At 39.4% G+C, this 23,520-nt stretch overlaps 1 protein-coding gene across 2 annotated transcripts in view; it reads left to right on the plus strand.

The window, feature by feature from the left end:
• The window catches only part of Zwilch (zwilch kinetochore protein), a 47,726-nt gene that overhangs the window by 10,719 nt on the left and 13,487 nt on the right, over positions 1-23,520 (plus strand). For both annotated transcript variants that reach the window (XM_041679567.1, XM_041679568.1), the window contains exons 5-14: positions 7,220-7,419; positions 10,150-10,220; positions 11,094-11,249; positions 13,601-13,672; positions 16,211-16,304; positions 16,982-17,037; positions 17,974-18,073; positions 18,873-18,952; positions 21,516-21,672; positions 22,342-22,370. In XM_041679567.1, the coding sequence (XP_041535501.1) occupies positions 7,220-7,419; positions 10,150-10,220; positions 11,094-11,249; positions 13,601-13,672; positions 16,211-16,304; positions 16,982-17,037; positions 17,974-18,073; positions 18,873-18,952; positions 21,516-21,672; positions 22,342-22,370 (1,015 nt within the window). The remainder of the gene's footprint in view (positions 1-7,219; positions 7,420-10,149; positions 10,221-11,093; positions 11,250-13,600; positions 13,673-16,210; positions 16,305-16,981; positions 17,038-17,973; positions 18,074-18,872; positions 18,953-21,515; positions 21,673-22,341; positions 22,371-23,520) is intronic.

Below are 23,520 nucleotides of genomic sequence, written 5' to 3' on the forward strand. Positions count from 1 at the left end.
CCCTATCGTTTCTTGGTTTTCTATTTCTTTGTGCCTTTCATACTACTGTATTTCATACTGATTTTTGTGCTTACTTCTTAAAGTCCAATACCTTAGAAATTTCCTTTTTGAATATCTAATAGTAAATTGTTTCTTTCTCTTGAAAAATAGAAGTTTAAACTTTATTTTTAGTTGACTTTTAATTTTGAGTGGTATAGAGACTTCTCTATACCTTAATGCACATTTGCCAGTTGTTCATGTTTTGATATGTCTACATTATCATTTTTCTCTTCTTTTTCTTTTTTTAAAGATTTATTTATTTTTTATGTATATAGTGTTCTGCCTGCATGTATGCCTGCACACCAGAAGAGGGCACCAGATCTCATTATAGATGGATTGTGAGCCACCATGTGGTTGCGGGGAATTGAACTCAGGACCTCTGGAAGAACAGTCAATGCTCTTAACCTCTGAGCCACTTCTCCAGCACCCCCCTCCCCTTTTTTTTTTATACACGGTTTCTCTAGCTTTGGAGCCTGTCCTAGAAGTTGCTCTGTAGACCAGACTGGCCTCAAACTCAAAAAGATCTGCCTGCTTCTGCCTCCCGAGTGCTGGGATTAAGGGCTTGTGCCACCACCACCTCGCTGTCATTTTTCTTGTTCAACCAATACATATTTATATATACAAAGCAGTATATGGTACATATATATGTATACTATATAACTGTTATATACCATGATAATATGTACTGTTATCTTGTCAGAATTATGTATTAATATATTTTTATGCCCAATGTACATAACTTTAAAATTATTTTATTTTTAATTATGCAGGCGTGTGTGTTGATAAGAGTAGGCTATGTGTGTTTTCGGTCTCTGCAGATGCCAGTCATATTGAATCCCCCTGGTGCTGGATTTACAGGCAAATGTAAGCCACTGAATGTGGGTGCTGGGAGCTGGACTCTGGTCCTTTGCAAGAGCAGTACGTTTTTAACTTTTGAGCCATCTCTCTAGACTTAGAACTACTAGAGTATGTAGTATACCCTATTCTTGCTGAAGTATGTAAGTATACATGTATTCATCCATTTTTTTTTTATATTTTTTTTTTAAATTTGTTTATTTATTAAGGATTTCTGCCTCGTCCCCACAACCGCTTCCCATTTCCCTCCCCCTCCCCCAATCAAGTCCCCCCCCCTCATCTGCTCGAAGAGCAATCAGGGTTCCCTGACCTGTGGGAAGCCCAAGGACTTCCCACCTCTATCCAGGTCTCGTAAGGTGAGCATTCAAACTGCCTAGGCTCCCACAAAGCCAGTACGTGCAGTAGGATCAAAAACCCACTGCAATTGTTCTTGAATTCTCAGTATTCCTCATTGTCCGCTATGTTCAGCTAGTCCGGATTTATCCCATGCTTTTTTAGACCTAGGCCAGCTGGCCTTGGTGAGATCCCAATAGAACATCCCCATTGTCTCAGTGTGTGGGTGCACCCCTCGTGGTCCTGAGTTCCTTGCTCGTGCTCCGTCTCCTTCTGCTCCTGATTTGGACCTTGAGATTTCTGTCCGGTGCTCCCGTGTGGGTCTCTGTCTCTGTCTCCTTTCATCGCCTGATGAAGGTTAATATTCCTGAGGATGCCTATGTGTTTGTCTTTGGATTCACCTTATTTAGCTTCTCTAGGAACATGAATTATAGGCTCAATGTCCTTTATTTATGGCTAGAAACCAAATATGAGTGAGTACATCCCATGTTCCTCTTTTTGGGTCTGGCTTACCTCACTCAGGATAGTGTTTTCTATTTCCATCCATTTGTATGCAAAATTCAAGAAGTCCTTGTTTTTTACTGCTGAGTAATACTCTAATATGTATATATTCCATACTTTCTTCATCCATTCTTCCGTTGAAGGGCATCTAGGTTGTTTCCAGGTTCTGGCTATTACAAACAATGCTGCCATGAACATAGTTGAGCATATACTTTTGTTGTATGATAGGGCCTCTCTTGGGTATATTCCCAAGAGTGGTATTGCTGGATCCAGGGGTAGGTTGATCCCGAATTTCCTGAGAAACCGAAACACTGCTTTCCAGAGTGGTTGCACAAGTTTGCATTCCCACCAGCAATGGTTGAGTGTACCCCTTTCTCCACAACCTCTCCAGCAAAGGCTATCATTGGTGTTTTTTATTTTAGCCATTCTGACAGGTGTAAGGTGGTATCTTAAAGTTGTCTTGATTTGCATTTCCCTGATCGCTAAGGAAGTTGAGCATGACCTTAAGTGTCTTTTGGCCATTTGAAGTTCTTCTGTTGAGAATTCTCTGTTCAGATCAGTGCCCCATTTTATAATTGGGTTGATTAGCCTTTTACGGTCTAGTTTCTTGAGTTCTTTATATATTTTGGAGATCAAACCTTTGTCAGTTGCAGGGTTGGTGAAGATCTTCTCCCAGTCAGTGGGTTGTCTTTTTGTCTTAGTGACAGTGTCCTTTGCTTTACAGAAGCTTCTCAGCCTCAGGAAGTCCCATTTATTCAATGATGCCCTTAGTGTCTGTGCTGCTGGGGTTATACATAGGAAGTGGTCTCCTGTGCCCATGTGCTGTAGAGTACTTCCCACTTTCTCTTCTATCAGGTTCAGTGTGTTCGGACTGATATTGAGGTCTTTAATCCATTTGGATTTGAGTTTTGTGCATGGTGATAGATATGGATCAATTTTCATTCTTCTACAGATTGACATCCAGTTTTGCCAGCACCATTTGTTGAAGATGCTCTCTTTTTTCCATTGTATACTTTTAGCTCCTTTATCGAAGATCAGGTGTTCATAGGTTTGTGGGTTAATGTCAGGGTCTTCTATTCGATTCCATTGGTCGACTTCTCTGTTTTTATGCCAATACCAAGCTGTTTTCAATACTGTAGCTCTGTAATAGAGTTTGAAGTCAGGGATGGTAATGCCTCCAGACAAACCTTTATTGTATAAGATTGTTTTGGCTATCCTGGGTTTTTTGTTTTTCCATATAAAGTTGATTATTGTCTTCTCCAGATCTTTGAAGAATTTTGATGGGATTTTGATGGGGATTGCATTGAATCTATAGATTGCTTTTGGTAGAATTGCCATTTTTACTATGTTGGTCCTCCCAATCCAAGAGCAAGGGAGGTCTTTCCATTTTCTGGTGTCTTCTTCAATTTCTTTCTTCAAAGACTTATAGTTCTTGTCAAGTAGATCTTTCACTTCCTTGGTCAGGGTTACCCCAAGGTATTTTATGCTATTTGTGGCTATCGTGAAAGGTGATGCTTCTCTGATTTCCCTCTCTGCTTCCTTATCCTTGGTGTATAGGAAGGCAACTGATTTTTTGGAGTTGATCTTGTATCCTGCCACGTTACTAAAGCTGTTTATCAGCTGTAGGAGTTCTTTGGTAGAATTTTTGGGGTCGCTTATGTACACTATCATATCATCTGCAAATAACGAAAGCTTAACTTCTTCCTTTCCAATACGAATCCCCTTGATCTCCTTATGTTGTCTTATTGCTATTGCTAAAATTTCAAGCACTATATTGAAGAGGTATGGCGAGAGTGGACATCCTTGTCGTGTTCCTGATTTTAGTGGGATGGCTTTGAGTTTTTCTCCGTTTAATTTAATGTTAGCTGTTGGCTTGCTGTAAATAGCTTTTATTATATTTAGGTAGGACCCTTGTATCCCTATTCTCTCCAAGACCTTTATCATAAAGGGGTGTTGAATTTTGTCGAATGCTTTTTCCGCATCTAGTGAAATGATCATATGGTTTTTTTCTTTCAGTTTATTTATATGGTGGATTACATTGATAGATTTGCGTATGTTGAACCAGCCCTGCATCTCTGGGATGAAGCCTACTTGATCATAATGGATAATTTTTCTTATGTGTTCTTGGATTCGGTTTGCCAGTATTTTATTGAAGATTTTTGCGTCGATGTTCATGAGTGAGATCGGTCTGTAATTCTCTTTCTTGGTTGGGTCTTTTTGTGGTTTTGGTATCAGGGTAACTGTAGCTTCATAAAAGGAATTTGGCAATGACTCTTCTGATTCTATATTGTGAAATACCTTAAGGAGTATAGGTATTAATTCTTCTTGGAAGTTCTGGTAGAATTCTGCATTGAAACCATCTGGTCCTGGGCTTTTTTTCGAAGGGAGATTTTTGATAACCATTTCTAATTCTTCGCGAGAAACCGGTCTATTTAGATCATTCACCTGGTCTTGGTTTAGCTTTGGTATATGATACTTATTTAAAAAAATGTCCATTTCTTTTGTATTTTCCAGTTTTGTGGCATACAGGCTTTTGTAGTAAGATCTAATGATTCTCTGAATTTCCTCTGTGTCTGTGGTTATGTCCCCCTTTTCATTTCTGATCTTATTTATTTGCGTGTTCTCTCTCTGTCGTTTAATTAGTTTGGATAGGGGTTTGTCGATCTTGTTGATTTTCTCCAAGAACCAGCTTTTTGTTTCATTGATTCTTTGGACTGTTTTCTGTGTTTCTATTTTGTTGATTTCAGCCCTCAGTTTTATTATTTCCAGTCTTCTACTTCTCCTGGGCGCGTCTGCTTCTTTTTTTTCTAGAGCTTTCAGGTGTGTTTTTAAGTCCCCAATGTATGCATTCTCCGTTTTCTTTAAGTGGGCACTTAGTGCTATGAACTTTCCTCTTAGCACTGCTTTCATTGTGTCCCATAGGTTTGAGTATGTTGTCCCTTTATTTTCATTAAATTCAAGGAAGACTTTAATTTCTTTCTTGATTTCTTCCTTGACCCAGGTGTGGTTCAGTAGTTGACTGTTCAGTTTCCATGAGTTTGTCGGTTTTTTGGGGGCAGCGTGGTTGTTGCCTTCTAACTTTAATCCGTGATGATCTGATAAGACACAGGTGGACACTGATATTTTTTTGTATCTGTGGAGGTTTCCTTTGTTTCCGAGTATGTGGTCAATTTTTGAGAAGGTTCCATGAGCTGCAGAGAAGAAGGTATATTCTTTCCTATTTGGGTGGAATGTTCTATAGATGTCTGTTAAGTCCATTTGCTTCATTACCTCCAATAATTCTCTTAATTCTCTATTAGGTTTCTGTCTGATTGACCTGTCCCTTGGAGAGAGAGGTGTGTTGAAGTCTCCTACTACTAGTGTGTGTGGTTTGATGTCTGCCTTGAGTTCTAGTAATATTTCTTTTACATAAGTAGGTGCTTTTATATTGGGGGCGTATATATTCAGGATTGAGACGTCCTCCTGATGAATTGTTCCTGTTATGAGTATAAAGTGACCGTCTCGGTCTCTTCTGATTGATTTTAGTTTGAAGTCAGTTTTGTTAGAAATTAGTATGGCCACACCTGCTTTTTTCTTAGGACCATTTGCTTGAAACACCTTTTCCCAACCCTTTACTCTGAGTAGGTGCCTGTCTTTGTGGTTGAGATGTGTTTCTTGCAAACAGCAGAATGTTGGATCCTGTTTTCGTATCCAATCTTTTAGCCTGTGCCTTTTTATAGGTGAATTGAGCCCATTAATATTAAGTGATATTAATGACCAGTGGTTGTTTACTCCGGTTATTCTTATTGCTTTTGGTAGTAGAGATTGTGTGTCTCCTTTCTTTGAGATGTGCTCGTGAAGGGTCATTAGATGCCTGGGTTATTGTAGGCAGTGTTGGCAGTGTTGGATTCCTTGGGTTGCGATTTTCCTTCTATTACTTTCTGTAGGGCTGGATTTGTGGCTACGTATTGTTTAAATTTGTTCTTATCCTGGAATGTCTTGTTTTCTCCGTTGATAGTGAACGATAGCTTGGCTGGGTATAGTAGTTTGGGTTTGCATCCATGGTCTCTTAGCTTCTGCAGAACCTCTATCCAGGACCTTCTGGCTTTCATAGTTTCCATCGAGAAGTCAGGTGTAAGTCTGATCGGTTTACCTTTATAAGTTACTTGCCCTTTTTCTTTTGCAGCTCTTAATATTCTTTCTTTAACCTGTATATTTTGTGTTTTGATTATTATATGGCGAGGAGATGTTTTTCTTTGATCCAGTCTGTTTGGTGTTCTGTATGCTTCTTGAATATTTAAATGAATATCTTTCTTTAAGTTGGGAAAGTTTTCTTCCATAATTTTGTTGAAAATATTTTCTGAGCCTTTGAGCTGTGACTCTTCTCCTTCTTCTATTCCTATTATTCTTAGGTTTGGTTTTTTTATTGTGTCCCATAGTTCCTGAATGTTTTGTGTTGAGAATTTGTTGGCTTTGCTGTTTTCTTTGATCTGTTCGTTTATTTTCTCTATGGTGTCCTCAGCATCTGAGAGTCTTTCTTCTAGCTCTTGTATTCTATTGATTATGCTTGTTTCTGTAGACTCTGCTCGTTGGCCTAGATTTTCCATATCCAGCTGGTCCTCAGTTTGTATTTTCTTCTTTGCCTTCATTTCAGTTTTCAATTCTTGAACTGTTTCCATTACCTGTTTGATGGTTTTTTCTTGGTTTCCCAGGGTATCATGTACGTATTTACTCATTTCTTCAAACTTTTTGTTATACTTCTCATCCATTTCTATAAGGGCATTTTTTACATGTTGTTTAAGGGACTCTATTATCTTCATAAAGTCGATTTTTTCCACTTCTTCTGTGTTAGGTTGTTCAAATACTTCTGTTGTAAGATCATTGGGTTCTGATGTTTTCATGTTGTTTTTCGGATTATTGGGTGAGTTCTTGCCTTGGCGCCTGCCCATCTCCTCCTATTGATCCTATCCAATGGGTCCTTTAGAAACCGGATCAGGTTTCCCTGCTGGCCAAGGGCTCCGCTTACAAAATGCCCTCACTCTCTTTCGTGGTTCCTGCTGCAGGCCAAGAACCCTCTCACCCCTCCGAAGGATCTTCAGGACAGGACCAGGCTCCCCTTGTGCCAGTGACCTGGCCAACCAAAGGCCTACCTCTTTGATTCAATTGTAGTAGGGCGATCTGCTCTCCTTATTGCACGCCTGTCCCAGCCGCTTGGGTCTGGCCGCCGCTCCGCCGCGTCTGGTGCCGCCACCTTGCCGCCGCAGCTGCTGCGCCTCTGTGCGTCTGGCGCCGCCGCCGCCGCCGCGCCTCTGTGCCTTCATCCATTTTTTTCACTTCATTTCTAGATTGCTGACTATGAGACCTTTCACTTACCTTTTTTAAATTAAAAAATAGAAAAGTAGAGCATGGGGTGGTGCTGAGCTTGTGCTCTACCACTGGGCCACACTTTCAGCTTCAAAGATAACATGTGATTGGTATTTTATAATTGGTTCTCCTATCCGTTGTTTTCAAGGCAGCTAATTGGGCTTTACACCATGGCTCACAATCCTAATATGACCCATTTGAAGATTAAGCAGCCAGTTACTGCCCTTCCTCCTCTTTGGGTGAGATGTGACAGTTCAGATCCTGAAGGTACCTGTTGGCTAGGAGCTGAGCTCATGACAGCAAATGACATCATTACAGGAGTTGTCTTATATGTGGTCACTTGTAAAGGTGAGTGCTCAGTCTCGGTATGTTTATTTGCGTAGTTGTTTCGTGGTATTCCTGAGCTTCCATGTAGGAGGGAAGTGTAACGTGGAGCATTGAATTTGTGCTTATCATCAGGGAGGAGGTCAGAACTCCTGAATGTCTCGACATGTTCTGATGCTTTGTTTAGGTTTAATTTAATTTGTACTTTTTTTTTTTTTTACTGTACAAGATTAAAAACCAGAGTATAACTAGAATATAATCCTATTTTTGCCTTTTTGGAAGGGGTGGATTGAGTGACGGTTGGCCTTGAACTTAATATTTTCTGCTTTAACTTCTGGAATTCTATCTGAATACCACCACCCAGACTATTTTTGTTTTGTGTTTGGTGTGTGTGTGTTTTTTTTTTTTAATTTGAGTTCTTTGCAGGCTAGTCTTAAACTTGTGGACTCAGTGAGACTCCCGCTTCACCCTCCAATTGTTTTTTTTTTTTTTTTTTCTGAGACAGGGTTTCTCTGTAGCTTTGGTGCCTGTCCTGGAACTAGCTCTTGTAGACCAGGCTGGCCTCGAACTCACAGAGTTCTCTGCCTCTTGAGTGCTGGGATTAAAGGTGTGCGCCACCACCGCCCGGCTCACCCTCCAGTTGAAATTACAAGTCCATGCCAGTGTGCCTGGCTATTTATTTTCCATTTATTTTTGTGAGTGTGCACATTTGTTGTTTGTTTATTGCTTATATATTATATATTTTATTATGTTATATATTTTATATTCTATAAATCTATATTATATATTTTATTGCTTATATATTGTTGTTTGTTTATTGCTTACAATATAGTCTGAGTTCAAATTCAATATCCTTCTGCTCAGCCTCCAGAGTAGCTAAGATTCTAGATGTGAGTTTCCATATTGGACTTTAAATATATTCTTTTTTTAAAAAAATTATTTAACTTTATTTTATGTGCATGAAGGTATCAAATCCCCTGAAACTGGAACTACAGACAGCTGTGAGCTGCCACGTGGGTGCTGGGAATTGAAATCAGGTCCTCTGGAAGAACAGCCAGTGCTCTTAACCACTAAACCATCTCACCAGCCCCTATTCTTTTCTTTTTTGAGACAAGGTCTTACTGTGTAGCCCTGGTGGGCCTGAACTTAGTACATAGACTAACGTGTTGGAACTAACAGGGATCCACCTGCCTGTTTCTTTTTTATACTTGTTTTTAATTAATGTGCTTTCATTTTTGGCCTGCATGTCTGTCTGTCTGAAGGTGTCAGATCCCCTGGAACTAGAGTTATAGGCAATTATAAGCTGCCATGTGGGTGCTGGGAATTGAACCTATGTCTTCTGGAAGAACAGCCACTGTTCTTAACTGCTTATTTGAGTCTGTCTCTTGAGTGCTAGGATTTAAGACATGTGTTACCATGCCCAGTTAATTCCATTTTTTTAATAAAAATATTTTCATGTAATATATTCTTTTTTTTTTTTTTTTTTTTGGTTTTTCGAGACAGGGTTTCTCTGTAGCTTTGGTGCCTGTCCTGGTACTAGCTCTTGTAGACCAGGCTGGCCTCAAACTCCCAGAGATCCACCTGCCTCTGCCTCCCGAGTGCTGGGATTAAAGGCGTGCGCCACCACCGCAGCGCATGTAATATATTCTTATAATAGTTTCACCTCCCCCAACTCCTCCCAGAACAGACCTTCCCCCTCCCCTGCCACTCACCCAACCAACTCCCCTTTCTTTCTCTATTTAACATTTTGTTTTGGGTTTGAGTGTTTGTTGCAAGGGGAGGAGCAGCTTGTTTGTCCCGGCTGCCTGGCTAGCTTAGCACCAAAATAACCACACAGATTGTATTAATTAAATCACTGCTTGGCCCATTATCTGATGTGGGAGTGTCATATATCAATCTGTTGATTTCATTGGTTAAGCAATAAAGAAACTGCTTGGCCCTCATAGGTTAAAACATAGGTGGGAGGAGTAAACAGAACAGAATGCTGGGAGGAAGAGGAAGTGAGCTCAGACTCGACAGCTCTGCTCTCTGGAGCAGAGACACCATGCTCCCAGCTCCGGGGCAGACATGATTCAGCTCCGACCCAGGATGGACGTAGGCTAGAATCTTCCCGGTAAGACCGGTGCTACACAGATGATTAGAAATGGGCTAAATTAATATGTGAGAATTAGCCTAGAAGAGGCTAGATAGAAATGGGCCAAGCAGTGTTTAATTGAATACAGTTTGTGTGTTGTTATTTTGGAGCATAAGCTAGCCAGGCGGCCAGGGTGCTGGGGATGCAGCCCCGCCGCTCCTATTACAACAATTATCTCTAGCCTCTTATTGGCTAACTCTCACATCTTGATTTAACCCATTTCTATTAATCTGTATTGTGCCATGTGGCAGTGGCTTACCAGGGAAAGATTCTAACCAGCGTCCCTCTTAGGTGGAGAATCCATGACTTCTCCCTTACTCTGCTTTCTTCCTCTCAGCATTTTAGTTCTGTCTTCTCTGCCTACCTAAGTTCTGCCCTATCAGGCCCAAAGCATTAACCAATGAAAGCAACACACAAACAGAAGGACCTACACCAGGTGTTTGTTTGTTTGTTTTGAAACAAGATCTCACTATAGGTAACAATGGTTCTCTTGGAACTCCCTCTATAGACCAAGCTGTCCTCTTAGGTACTGGAATTAAAGGTCTGAGTTACCACTGCCCAATATAATTTTATAATTTAGAATTAAATCTTTCCTTTTTTTTTTATTTTATGTTTTGTAGCTGACAAAAATTATTCTGAAGATCTGGAAAATCTAAAAAATTCACACAAGAAAAGACATCACTTGTCTGCTGTGAGTATTTGTCTTGTTATCTACCTACACAGAGCTCGATTGATCTGCCTTCCTAGCATAACAGCTTTCTTCTCACTATGACTAGACGTTTCTCTAGTGCCAGAGTATTTGTATTTATTTTTATATCAGCCAGGACACAGTTATTCTTTGGTATCTTTGAGTTGGCTCTAGAATCATGCTGAAGCACTAAAATCTGTGTGCTTGAGATTCAAGGTTGGCAGACTCCTTAGACAGAATACCCACATAATATATATGTACAATATTTGTTGCTTAAAAGAATTGTCTTAAGCCGGGCGGTCGTGGCGCACGCCTTTAATCCCAGCACTCGGGAGGCAGAGGCAGGCGGATCTCTGTGAGTTCGAGGCCAGCCTGATCTACAAAGGGAGTTCCAGGACAGGCTCCAAAGCTACAGAGAAACCCTGTCTCGAAAAACCAAAAAAAAAAAAAAAAAGAATTGTCTTATTAGCTGGGCGGTGGTGGCGCCCGCCTTTAATCCCAGCACTCGGGAGGCAGAGGCAGGCGAATCTCTGTGAGTTTGAGGCCAGCCTGGTCTACAAGAGCTAGTTCTGGGACAGGCACCAAAGCTACAGAGAAACCCTGTCTTGAAAAACCAAAAAAAAAAAAAAAAAAAAAAAAAAAGATGGGGAAAAGAAAAGAGCTAGTTCCAGGACAGCTAGGGCTGTTACACAGAGAAACCCCTTCTTGAAAAACAAAAATAACAACAACAAAAGAATTGTCTTATATTTTCATTTGGGATGACAGTTTGATGTATAGTGCTTTTTTTTTAATTTTGGGACAGACATCAAGGTGGTTTTGATAATGGATTGGTCATATGAAGTTGTTGCTAATGATCTTCCTGTGACCTGTCTTCAGGTAACGGCCAGAGGATTTGCCCAATACGAACTCTTTAAGTCCACTGACTTGGATGATGTTGTCACCCCGTCACAAACTACAGTCACTTTGGATATTTCCTGGAGTCCTGTGGATGAGATTCTTCAAACCCCTCCCCTGTCTTCCACTGCAACTCTGGTAGGAATGAACCTGTCTTCTCTTTAAGTTTCTCGGGCTCCTGAGTGGTCTACGTGTTTATTGCTAATGCTGTATGACATTGACTGGTGGTTAGGCTGTACACTTAGAAAACCTTGGCTGGCTCCCAGGGTCTCAGCAGAGAACTAATGAAGGTTTTGCCCAGTGAACTGAGCTGTCAATTACTTATAACCCTGTTACTCTGGAATTTTACTTTCAAGAGATGATTAAGGCCTCTTGTGTGGGAACTCAAGGGGAGTTGACTTCTGTTCCTGGACACAGTGGCACACGCCTTTAACCCTAGCTCTTGGAACACAGAGGCAGGAGAATCTATGTTGAGTTTGAGGCCAATCTGTCTGGTCTACATAGTAAGTTCCAAGATAGCCAGAGCTACATAGTGAGACGCTGTCTCAAAAAGAAAAGAACTTAAAATTGCTAATAAAACTCAAAAATTTATGTGTAAAATACTTGGTGTGTTATATAACTGAATTCTCAAAGTATTAAGAACAGAACGTGCTTAGCATTCAGTTAAAAAAATGGCGAAAATGGATTTTCATGATGAGAAACTATATATGCTTTTAAAATTAAATTTATTTTTGACATTGGAGATTGACTCGAAGTCTTGTGTAGAACATAATAGGCAGACGTTCTCCCACTGACGTTTGTCCCAGAAAGCCAGCTTTTAGGATTTATTTCAATGATTTTTAATGACGAGTATATACATGTGAGTGCAGACACCTACAGATGCCAGAGGTGTTGGATTCCCCTAGTTCTGGAGTCAAAGGGGACTGTGAGCATCACTACACTGGTGCTGGAAGTCTAACTTAGGACCTCTACATGAGCAGTACATGCTCCTAACTGCTCAACCATATCACTAGGACAGAACCCTCATGTCTATACAAGCCTTTTTTTTCCCCCTTTTTCCTTTGAAAAGAAAAAATGAGGCAGGCCAGGTGGCGCATGCCTTTAATCCCAGATCAAGCAGATTCTCTGGGAGTTCCAGGCCAGGCAAGGATACATAATGAGACCCGGGCTCTTTTTAAGTTTTCTGAGGTTGGCCTTAAACTTGTTCCTTAATCCAGACTGGGCCTTGAATTTGTGACTTCTTGATTTAGCATTCAGAGTATCTGGGATTATAGACCTGCACACCAGGTTTGGCTCTTTTGCAGGCTTTAAAAATCATGTTTTAAAATGGGTGGTGGGTGGTAGGGCCGCCTTTAATCCCAACACTCAGAGGTAGAGGCAGGTGGATTTCTGAGTTTTAGACCAGTTTAGTCTACAGAGCGAGTTCCAGGACAACCAAGGCTACATATAAAGAAACTCTGTCTTGCCAGGACCTGATGGTGGTGCATGCCTTTAATCCCAGCACTTGAGAGGCAGAGACAAGCAGATCTCTGTGAGTTTGAGACCAGAGTAGTATACACAGCTAATTCTAGGACAGCCAAGGTGACTCACACACACACAAAAACCCTGTCTCAGAGGGAAAATGTATGTTTTAGTACTTGCCTACATCCAATCCCTAGACTGTGTAGTGTAGAGAAAGGTTTTTTTTTTTTTTGTTTTGTTTGTTTTTTTTGTTTTTTCAAGACAGGGTTTCTCTGTGGTTTTGGAAGCTGTCCTGGAACTAGCTCTTGTAGACCAGGCTGGTCTCGAACTCACAGAGATCCGCCTGCCTCTGCCTCCCGAGTGCTGGGATTAAAGGCGTGCACCACCACCGCCCGGTTTAGAGAAAGGTATTTTAAAAGAACAGGAAATGCTTACTAAACAAAAGTTAAAAAGAAGTATATACAATAACATGTACAACTGTGTTTTGTTAAAAAAAAAAAATGTATGCCCAGAAGTATGCATAGTATTAACAGTGGTTCTCTTGGGGAGTAGGCTTATGGGTAATTCTATTTGTATTTTCTTCTCCTGTAGTAGGAATTTACTTACTTGTTTTTAAGGACTTAGGTTGTAAATCTGTATCTTTTGGCTAGACTTGTGTGTTGGTTTACTTAGGAATCTAATAGAGTGATTTATTGGAACTTCGTTTTCAATGTCATAATGCTAAGTATCAAGTTTGGAGCTATTTATTTATTCCACCTGTGCTCTTGGAAATACCCTGAGGAAAGGCATGTGAGGGAGGCAGTTTTTCCATCTTCATGGTACAGAGGAGGGCAGTGGCCTGGTTCAGGTTGTGTATCAGAATGACTCGATCTGTAAGATCTCAGGGTAAGATGTTTTGAGCATGGTGTAAACCTGATTTAATTTACTGGTGCTTTATAAAACATATAATTGAAATGCAAGTTACAGTGACTCTTGCACATAGAAGATGGGGTTGTCAATGAAAACTGATGGTCTTTGATACTTTTTAGAATATCAGAGTACAATCAGGAGAGCCCAGAGGTTGTTTGAATCATCTCCACAGAGAACTGAAATTTCTCCTTGTGAGTATCCTTCTGGAATTTCTTTCATTGAATTACTCATTATAGGTCTGGTGGTGGTGGTGCATACTTTTAATCTCAGCACTTGGGAGGCAGAAGCAGATAGATCTCTGTGAGTTGGAGGCCAGCCTGGTCTAAAGAGGGAGTTCCAGGATAGACTTCAAAGCTACACAGAGACACCGGTCTCAAAAACCAAAAAAAAAAAAAAAAAAAAACCATTATCATGAAAATGTTTCACAGTGAAACTTTGATTTTCTTTAAAATCCATTCTCAATGTTATATTTCATCATACTCTAGACAACTTGGGTAGTTACTCATGTGGCAGTTGTCCTCAAAATGAAAGGGGGCTCCACTTAGTAGCTTCCTACATTCTTCACCTTTCTACTTGGCTGGCAGAATTATACAAGTCATCACCACAATTAGGTTTTCGTTGTTGTTGCTATTTATTTTTTTAGATTTATTTTTATTTTATGTGCATTGGTGTCTTGTCTGCATGTATGCCTGTGTGAGGGTGTTGTAGCCCCTGGAACTGGAGTTACACCTAGTTGTGAACTGCCATGTCAGTGCTGGGACTTGAATCTGGGTCCTCTGGAAGAGAAGCCAGTGCTCTTACCATTAAGCCACCTTTCCAGTCCCCACAATTAGTTTTAAAACGTTTTCATCAGTCCTAAATGAAACCTTGTATCCATAGTATGGTTTATTATTCACTCCACAACCTTGCCAGCCTTTGTCAACTTCTAATCTACTTAATAAGGTTTTGTTAGTTTTGGTTGTCTAATAGCATCTCATACTACAGATACACTGCGTCTTATTCATCCTTTCATCCCAATATTTTTGTACTTTTTGACTATTATGAATAATATTGCTGTGAACATTTATACAAATTTTTGTTGTAGTAACATATGTTTTCTGCATCTCTGGTGAAATTTCTAGGTCATATGGCAACTATGTTTAAGCCATCCTTTCCCCTGACACACCACACACACACATAGAATCACAGATGTGTAGGGTGTGTGTGTCCACAGACTTTTCAAATTCAATCCTTGTATTTTATAAATGGATACAAATTTTTTTATTCTTATGAATATATGTCCTTTTTTCCTTGTACTCTCCCGTTTGTCCTTTTGACTCTCCCCTCTCTTTTTTTGCCTTTAAAAATTATATTTTATTTATTTGCTGTCCAGTCAATTAAAGCCCTTTCACCTCCATCAGACACACCCTCAAAATCATGCATTGTTTCTCAATAGAGACACTGTGGGCATTTCACACTGACCCATTCTTTGTGATTTGGAAAATCCTACATATAGCAATATGTTAAACATCCCTGACTTCCACCAAGTTATTTTGACACATAAAAAGTTATCTTTACAGCTGGGTGATGGTGGCACATGCCTTTAATCCCAGCATTCGGGAGGCAGAGGCAGGTGGATCTCTGTGAGTCCGAGGCCAGCCTGGTCTACAAGAGCTAGTTCCAGGACAGGCTCCAAAGCAACACAGAGAAACCCTGTCTCAAAAAACAAACAACAACAACAACAACAAAAAAATATCTTTTCCTTTTTCATAGACCCTCTGGAAGCAGGAAATGATCTCTTTTTCTGTTGAAAACATTTTTCTTTTCTAGGAATAAAGGAATTATTAACTACTTGATCCTGTCATTTTATGTTACAAAATGAATGAATGGTGGATATGATCTCTCATATGAAGCAAAAAAAAAAAAAAAAGAAAGAAAACTTGTGAAGTTTCTTGGTCTTTTGATGAATTTGCCCTCTTCCTTCTGTTTTCTACTGTTTTTCTCTCTGGCTGGAGTCGTCTCTCCTGATCTTCTCCCTCGTTCTTCCCTACTATAGACTCAGCTTAGATTTTGGTGTGTGCAAATTATATTGTGTTTGGATAAACTTGCTTTCAGTTTCACATTTGTGGTTTCATTGTTACTTCACCTGTAATATATCTTTATTTACTCAGGATCACATGTCGTTACTGTGTGCATAGCATTAGAGTTGAGACTACCAACCTACTGAATGTGTATCCTATACTGTTTGTTAGTAACTGTGTGAGTTTCATCTAGTTACTGAAGTTTTCTTAGCCTCAATCAAATGAGGATAATAGTAGTATCTGCCTCAGAAAGTTTAGTCCAGATTTAAATAACATACAAAATCATTATCCTTAGTGAGTGGTCAGTAGTCAAGAACCATTACACATTACCATAGGGCTGGAGAGAGGGCTCATCAGTTAAGAGCACTTGTTGCTCTTCTAGAGGACCTGGGTTTGATTCCTAGTACCTACATGGTGCCTCATAACCACCTGTAACTCCATTTCCAGTTTATCCAATGCCCTCTTTTGAACTCTGAAGGCACTGAGCACTTATGTGATGCACAGATATACAGGTAGGGAAAAAAACCACTCAATACAAGCAAGAAAATAAACAGATCTAAAAAATTTTGTTTAAAGAACTGCTACCTTATTAATACTATTAAATACATCCCTACTAATTAAGCTATGATTTCTGCTAACATGTTTTCTGGCTGTTAAATTATTCTACAGGTTTTGGCTGATGGTTTGAGGACTGGTGTAACTGAATGGCTTGAACCTCTGGAAACAAAATCAGCTGTTGAACTTGTACAAGAATTTCTGAATGGTGCTTGTTTTCATAATCTGTTCTTGTTTGTTCCTTGTTTTTAATTGGGTGCATATGCTTACTATATTTAAATATCAGTTGTTTGTGGCTTTATATAGCTTTGAGTTAGACTACATTAAAGCTGTGATCTGATCTAGTTGGAGGCACAGCTTTGGTTCTAAAGTATCAAAGATAAATGTTATTAAAATTATAAGATTTAGTTTGAACCAAGCCTGGCAGCACAGGCCTATAAGTCTAGCTTGAGAGACTGAGGCAGGAGACGTGTTAGCTAGAGCTGCAGAGTAAGTTCAATGCCAAGCTAGACAACTTAGTGAGACTTTGTCACAAAATAAATGCAAGAGTAAAAAGAGGGACTGGGATGTAGGTGAGTGGTAGAGCACTTGCCAACTGTTCTTGAGTCCTCGATCTGATCAGGCTCAGGACTGCAGAAAGAGAGGCTGTATGGACATTCGTGTAGCACAGGTGGGTTTGAGATTGTAGACGACTGGTGGACCGTGTAGGTGTCTTTCCCGTGCTGCCGTGCTGCACTCCAGCTGTAGGAGGCTCCCACAGTGGTAGTTTGCTACAGCCTCTGTACTCCTCTGCTCACATTTGCTACTTGAAAACAGAATTGCGGTGGGAATAATATGGGAAGCAGAAAAATAAAATCAAGTTAATGAGCTTTTTCTACTTTCTAGACTTAAATAAACTGGATGAATTCGATGATTCTACAAAAAAAGACACACAAAAAGAGGTAAGCAATGACTATCAGTTAGAATCTTAGCCTGTGGGCTGGAGAGATGACTCAGCGGTTCAGAACACTAGCTGCTCTTCCAAAGGACCCAAGTTCAATTCCCAGCACCCATACAACAGCTCTCACAACTGCCTGTAACTCCAGTTCTCAAGGATCTGACACCCTCATACAGACATTCATGCAGGTAAAGCACCAATACATATAAAATAAAAATAAAAGAATCATTAAAAAATGTTACAAAAGAAAAAAAAGGAAAGAAAAGAAAAGAAAGAAAGTAACCTAACCTGCTTTTGAACTTTGGTGTACTGCCACCTTTCATTTTGTAGCATCTCAGATCTCCTTCCATCCTGTATTTGTTTTTGTTATTTGGCTGCAGAGAGTAGAAACAGTTTTGTTAAATACACTGTAGAGAGTATTGCTGTGGTATAGGAACACAACATAAATGCTGTTACTATGCCATAATGTGCCATTATGAAACTAAGATACTTTCCACCTGATGAAAAGGAAATAGAGACAAAGGCAACTCAATATTTTCATGTGGAAACAAAACTGAAAGCTTACTTTTAAGCGGTATAGTTTTGCTGTTTTTGTTTGGTGTTTGATTTTTGTTTTGAGACAGTTCTGCCATGTAGCTCAGGCTAGGTTCAAACTCATTTTACTTCTGCTTCGGCCTCCTGAGTGCTGGGTCTTAGGGTATGCACTGCCACCATGTCTGGTTAGGCATTACAGATTTAAAACAACTTTAAGACTCTATTATTTTACTCTGTTCAAGTATGTCTCCTTATTAGTAAATGGAATTCTGTGGAAAATAACATTTGTATTGTTCTTTGTATGTGTTTGTGTCTTCACAGCTCTCAGAACAGTGTTTAAAGCTTAAACTCTTTCACTTTAAAAGTAAATAAACTGAGTGTTCTCTGAAGTTTGCTTCTTTTTCAGGCGGTGAACCATGATGCAGCTGCAGTTGACCGGTCTGTGCTTATCACAGTGCGGGAGGATCTCGATTTTGCTGAACAGCTTTGGTGCAAAATGAGCAGCAGTATGTGTCCTTCATAACTTAAGTGGGCTTTTGTTTGTTTGTTTAAGGTTTTTTTTTTTTAATTTTGTATGTATTGGTGTTTTGCTTACAATATGTTTGTATACCACATGAGATCAACCTGCTTACACAGTTCAGAAGGCATCTTCAGATCCTCTGGAACTAGTTATAGATGGTTGTGAACTACCATGTTGGTGCTGGGAACTGAATTCTAGTACTGTAGAGGTAGCGGCAGGTGAATCTCTGAGTTCAAGGCCAGCCTAGATTGATTACATAGTGAGTTCCAGAATAGCAGATATTCACAGGGAAATCATCTCAGGAAAAACAATACCAACAACAAAAGTCTGTGTCACCACCCCAGCTTCTCGTGCCTTTTAAAATATAAAACTTGCTGGGCAGTGGTGGCGCATGCCTTTAATCTGCACATAGAAAGCAGAAGCAGGCAGATGTCTGAGTTTGAGACCAGGCTGATCTACAGCTCGAGTTCCAGGACAGCCAGGACTAGGCAGAGAAACCTAGTGTTGAAACCCCCACACACAAAAAAATAAAGTAAAATGTAAAACGTAACTGTATTTCTATGAATCAAAATATACCTGAATAAGATTGTTTTTTTTTTTTTTAATGTTCCTACAAATGTTATTTGCCAGTCTGAGCTATGTCTTTTTGGTTTTTTTCCCTCCCAATTTTAAATTCCCCCTTTCAAAAGTGCAGGGTTTTTCCTTGTTTCATGTGTGTGTCATTAAAATGACACTTTTGATGAGTAGAGATGTGGAAATGATTTCTGTGTAACTTGGTTTTCAAGGTGTGATTTCATATCAAGACTTGGTGACGTGTTTCACATTGATCCTGCAGAGTCTGCAGCGTGGTGATATACAGCCTTGGGTAGGTTGAATGGTGTGACCAGAATGTTTTTCTCAGTGTCTTATACAAACCAAATCAAACCAAACAAAAAGAACATGTTTGATAAAACACTGGATCAAACAGTCGAAGTTGAATTCCAACTGTGCTACTTTCTAACTGTGTGAACTTGGGCTCCTTTATTTCTCTGTACGTCACTGCCCTCAACTGCAGTGTTAGGACTGGAATCCATCTGCATCATAATGTTGTGTACGGTGAACTGATCTAATGCATACACAATGCCTAGTACCTGGTGCATATAAGCTGCTGATGTTAACTGTTCTGGGAATTAATGCTTTCATAGGCGAATGATGAAACTTACAAACTAGGATGCTCTTTTTCAAAGCCGTTTTGATGATGACTTGAAATTCTTGGAATGTAATATGATCTTTGAACAAATAACACTTGTGTTAGAATCTACGCTGCATTCATGCACAAAAATATATACCAAGACTGGGTGTGGTAGCACATGCCTGGGAATCCCAGCATTTGAGAAGCAGACGCAGGATAATCACATGTGGAGGTCAGCCTGAGCTGTCATGAGACTTTGCCTTAAAAACCAAAAAGAAAAGGAAAAATAAAAGTAGGTTTTTGTCCATGAGAATACTTATATAATAATGTTTATAGAAGCCAAAAATTGAAAATAATGTACATTTCTCTTGTTGATGAGATGACTAAGTAGCAATAATATAACCATATAATGATGTGTTTAATAGCTTTTAATAGCTTTTTTAAACTATTTATTTATTTTATATATGAGTGTTCTATCTGCATGTACACCTTTAGTCCAGAAGAGGACATCGGACCCCATTAGAGATAGATATGAGCCACCATGTGGTTGCTGGGAATTGAACTTAGGACCTCTGGAAGAACAGTCAAGTGCTCTTAACCACTGAGTCATCTTTCCACCCCTGTAACAGCTTTTAAAACAGGATTGACAACAAATGATACAGAATACACATAACTGTATAAAGTGTAAATTTTGAAAAAAAAAAAAAAAACAAACAATCTGGGACCAGAGGACTAAATTGTGAGTAACAGCCACCTGTGGGAGAAGACTTAGGAACCGCTGTCTGCGCTCTCTGTGCTTGGACTTTCTGCCACTGTCTGAATTTACCAAAGTGAGGTTTTGTTACTTTTACACTGAACAAAAAGCAAAGTAAAAGATTTAGCTTATTAGGAACCATTTTAAATACTGTGGCTACCAATTCATCATGCTGAAAGTTAGTTTGTAGCTATGTGAAGCCCTAAGTTTGATCCCCAGCAGCAGACACAATGATCAGCTTGGCGTGTTGTAAAAACGGATACATAGAACAAGCACAGGAGTTTGCCTGGGCTGGCAGCAGCAGTTGTAAGGTGCTCACACTTCACCTGTTAAGAGTTTGCCTGGGCGGGCGGCAGCAGTTGTAGGTGCTCACAGGTCACCTGTTGAGAGTTTGCCTGGGCTGGCGGCAGCAGTTGTAGGTGCTCACACTTCACCTGTTGAAGTGCGTTTCTGGGTTGTGGGTGTTGGTAAGCATGAACCTGCTACACACTGAGTGCAAACCAAGGGAAGCTAGTTTTTAAAAAGAGCAAATGAAGATTAAGAGAAGCTGAAGCAGAGATACTAGAAAGTAGCAGTAAGGTGACTATTTATTTTGAAACCTATTGTTTAACATTTGGTGCCTAAGTTCAGTCTGAATTGATAGCTATTTCTAATTTGTAAATTATTATGTTGGCTGTCACATTGAAGAGTAACTTGTCATATGTGTAGACCTCAAGGAGCAGAGTTCACGCTCCTTCAATCTACTTGCATTGTGAGTGAAGTGGAGAACTTTAGTAAAGTTGCCCAGTGGTTCCGAAGTCAACAGGCGGAGTCTTACTTGTAAAGCTTCAAAGAACCAACTCTGTTTTCTCTTTGGTAAAATTAAGCTTACCGCTTTAGACCTTTCTTAGTTGCTTTGGATTTTCAACACACAAGTGAAGTAGGAATAGCTTTACTTTTTCTTCTTGGTTTTTGAAAAATTAGGGTATCGCCAGGCGGTGGTGGCATACACTTTTAATCCCAGCACTCAGCAGGCAAAGACAGGTTGATCTCTGTGAGTTCAAGACCAGCCTGGCCTACAGAGTGAGTTCCAGGACAGACTCCAAAGCTCACAAAGAAACTCTGTGTCAAAAACACAAACAAACAAAATGAAACAAAAAACAAAACAAAAAAACACACACACACAAAAATTAGGGTATCAAACTGACTGCCTAGCTGAGGATGGCTGATCTTGAACTTCTGTACATCTGCCTCTACCTTCTGAGTGCTGGGCTTACAGACGTGTGCTGCCACTCCTGTTCGTAAGATCCAGCACGCAGAGTTTTGGGCATGCTAGGCAAGGGCTCGAAAGCCACATCTCCAGCCAGGAGTGGCATCTTGGTAGCTCAGGTTAATTTTGGGGCATTAATTGAAATAATTTATAGTGTTAGGAGACTGAAAATGTAAAATTATAATTTTGAACTCCTAATCTTTTGCTTATTACATTTGTTTATACTTAAACTTAAGATTTTTTTTTATTTCTAGCTGCACAGTGGGAGTAACAGCTTACTAAGTAAGCTCATTCATCAATCTTACCATGGAGCCATGGACAGTGTCCCTCTCTCTGGAACTACCCCACTTCAAATGCTCTTGGAAATTGGATTGGACAAACTAAAGAAAGATTATATCAGCTTTTTTGTCAGTGAGTCCTTTTTCTAACTTAAAAACTTGAAAACCGGTTAGTTGCCACATATAAATACTCATAGATTTTTACCTTCCTACTCATTGTAAGTCTTTGGCTGTGAGACAAGTATTTTCTTTCTCTAAGCCTTTTTCCCACTTGATAAATATAATAAGTTAAAGACAACTATAGTGTTCGTTTTTTTTGTTTAGATATTAGTTGTTTTTTAATGTCTTGTGGCCGGGCACCTGTGCCACGGTGTGCATGTGGAAGTGGGAAGACAACTTGCTGGAGTCAGTTCTTCCTTCCACCATGTGGATCCCAGGATCTAGCTCACGTTGGCAGGTTGGGTGACAGGTACCTTTACCTACTGAGCCATCTTGTTGTCCCTAGTTAAAAGATTTTTTTCACTACTTAACACTTGATACTTTATTTATTAGGTGCAAGCTATGATCAGTTTTAAAATATTAGTATGTATTTATAATATAATTAAGGAACTATTTAAGCTATGATCAGTTTTAAAATATTAGTATGTATTTATAATATAATTAAGGAACTATTTAACTTGATTGCATCTTTAATGTATGAACTATGAAAATTTTTCTTAGGTTCCTTTTTTTAATTTTTAAAATTTCGTTGCAAAATTATTAAAGCTTATTTGCATGTATGGGTTTTTTTTTTTTTGAATAGGTCAGGAACTTGCATCTTTGAATCATTTGGTAAGTTTCTTTCTTTTATATAGTCATTCTGCACACAGTTGCTAAGTGTCTATAGTGTGCCAGCCTCTGTTCCAGATCCTTGGAAGTATCAGTGAGCCAACTTATGCCAGTTATTACTATTTATAAAGTAAATTTAAAAGTAGCTTGTTCCATGTCATTCTTTCCTTTTCTCTTTGTGTTTATGCAACTGATACGTAGTTTTTATTTAGTCAAAGCCAATGTTCTACCAAAACTTTTATCTAGAATGTTTAGAAAAGCCATTAGACCTATGGTGGAGTATTTATTTTATATCCTTTTGACTCATTTGTGTTATATTTTAAGGCTTATTTGCTAAAGAAGTTTGCACAATTCCAGCTGGGCACACAGCTTTAATCCCAGCCTATGGAGACAGAGGCAAGTGGATCTCTGAGTGTGTGGCCAGCCTGGTCTACAAAGAGAGTTCCAGGACAGCCAGGATTATACAAAGAAACCATGTCTCAAAAAACAAAACAAAATAAAATTATGACATTCTTTAGTGAATTGGCTCATCTCCTGTGCCTCTCAGTCTTCTAAAAGGCTACTCTGGGTAGGTTTTTATAAGGACCAGGAGATAATCCTCCTTTGATTAACAAATAATCTATTAGTGACCTAGTTATGTGAATAAACCTCTAGTAGGTTGGGCGCCAATTTGTTGTAAGGAGTCTGCTTATTCATTTCCGGCTGCTCAGCCCTGAAATAACCACACAGAAACTATATTAATTAAATCACTGTTTAGCCTATTAGCTCTAGCTTCTTATTGGCTATCTCTTACATCTTAATTTAACCCATTTCTATTAATCTGTGTATCACCACGTGGCCGTGGCTTACCAGCAAGTTTCCATCTGGTATCTGTTTCTGGCAGGGCTATATGGCTTCTCCTGATACTACCTTCTTTCTCCCAGCATTCAATTTAGTTTTCTCTGCCTAACTCTATTCTGCTCTGCCAGGCACAAGACAAACTTTTTATTAACCAAAGGTAGTCACAGCATACAGAGGGGATTTCCACATCACCTCCCCTTTTCTGTTTAAATAAAAAGGAAGGTTTTAACTTTAACATAATAAAATTACATATAACAAAACAGGTATCAAACAAGAATTACAGTTACAATATTTCTATTTACTTTATTTTTTA

This window comes from Microtus oregoni, unplaced genomic scaffold, assembly GCF_018167655.1.
Source record: "Microtus oregoni isolate MIOR12 unplaced genomic scaffold, Mior012 000032F_ref0000030, whole genome shotgun sequence".
In the NCBI taxonomy this organism is placed as follows: Eukaryota; Metazoa; Chordata; class Mammalia; order Rodentia; family Cricetidae; genus Microtus; species Microtus oregoni.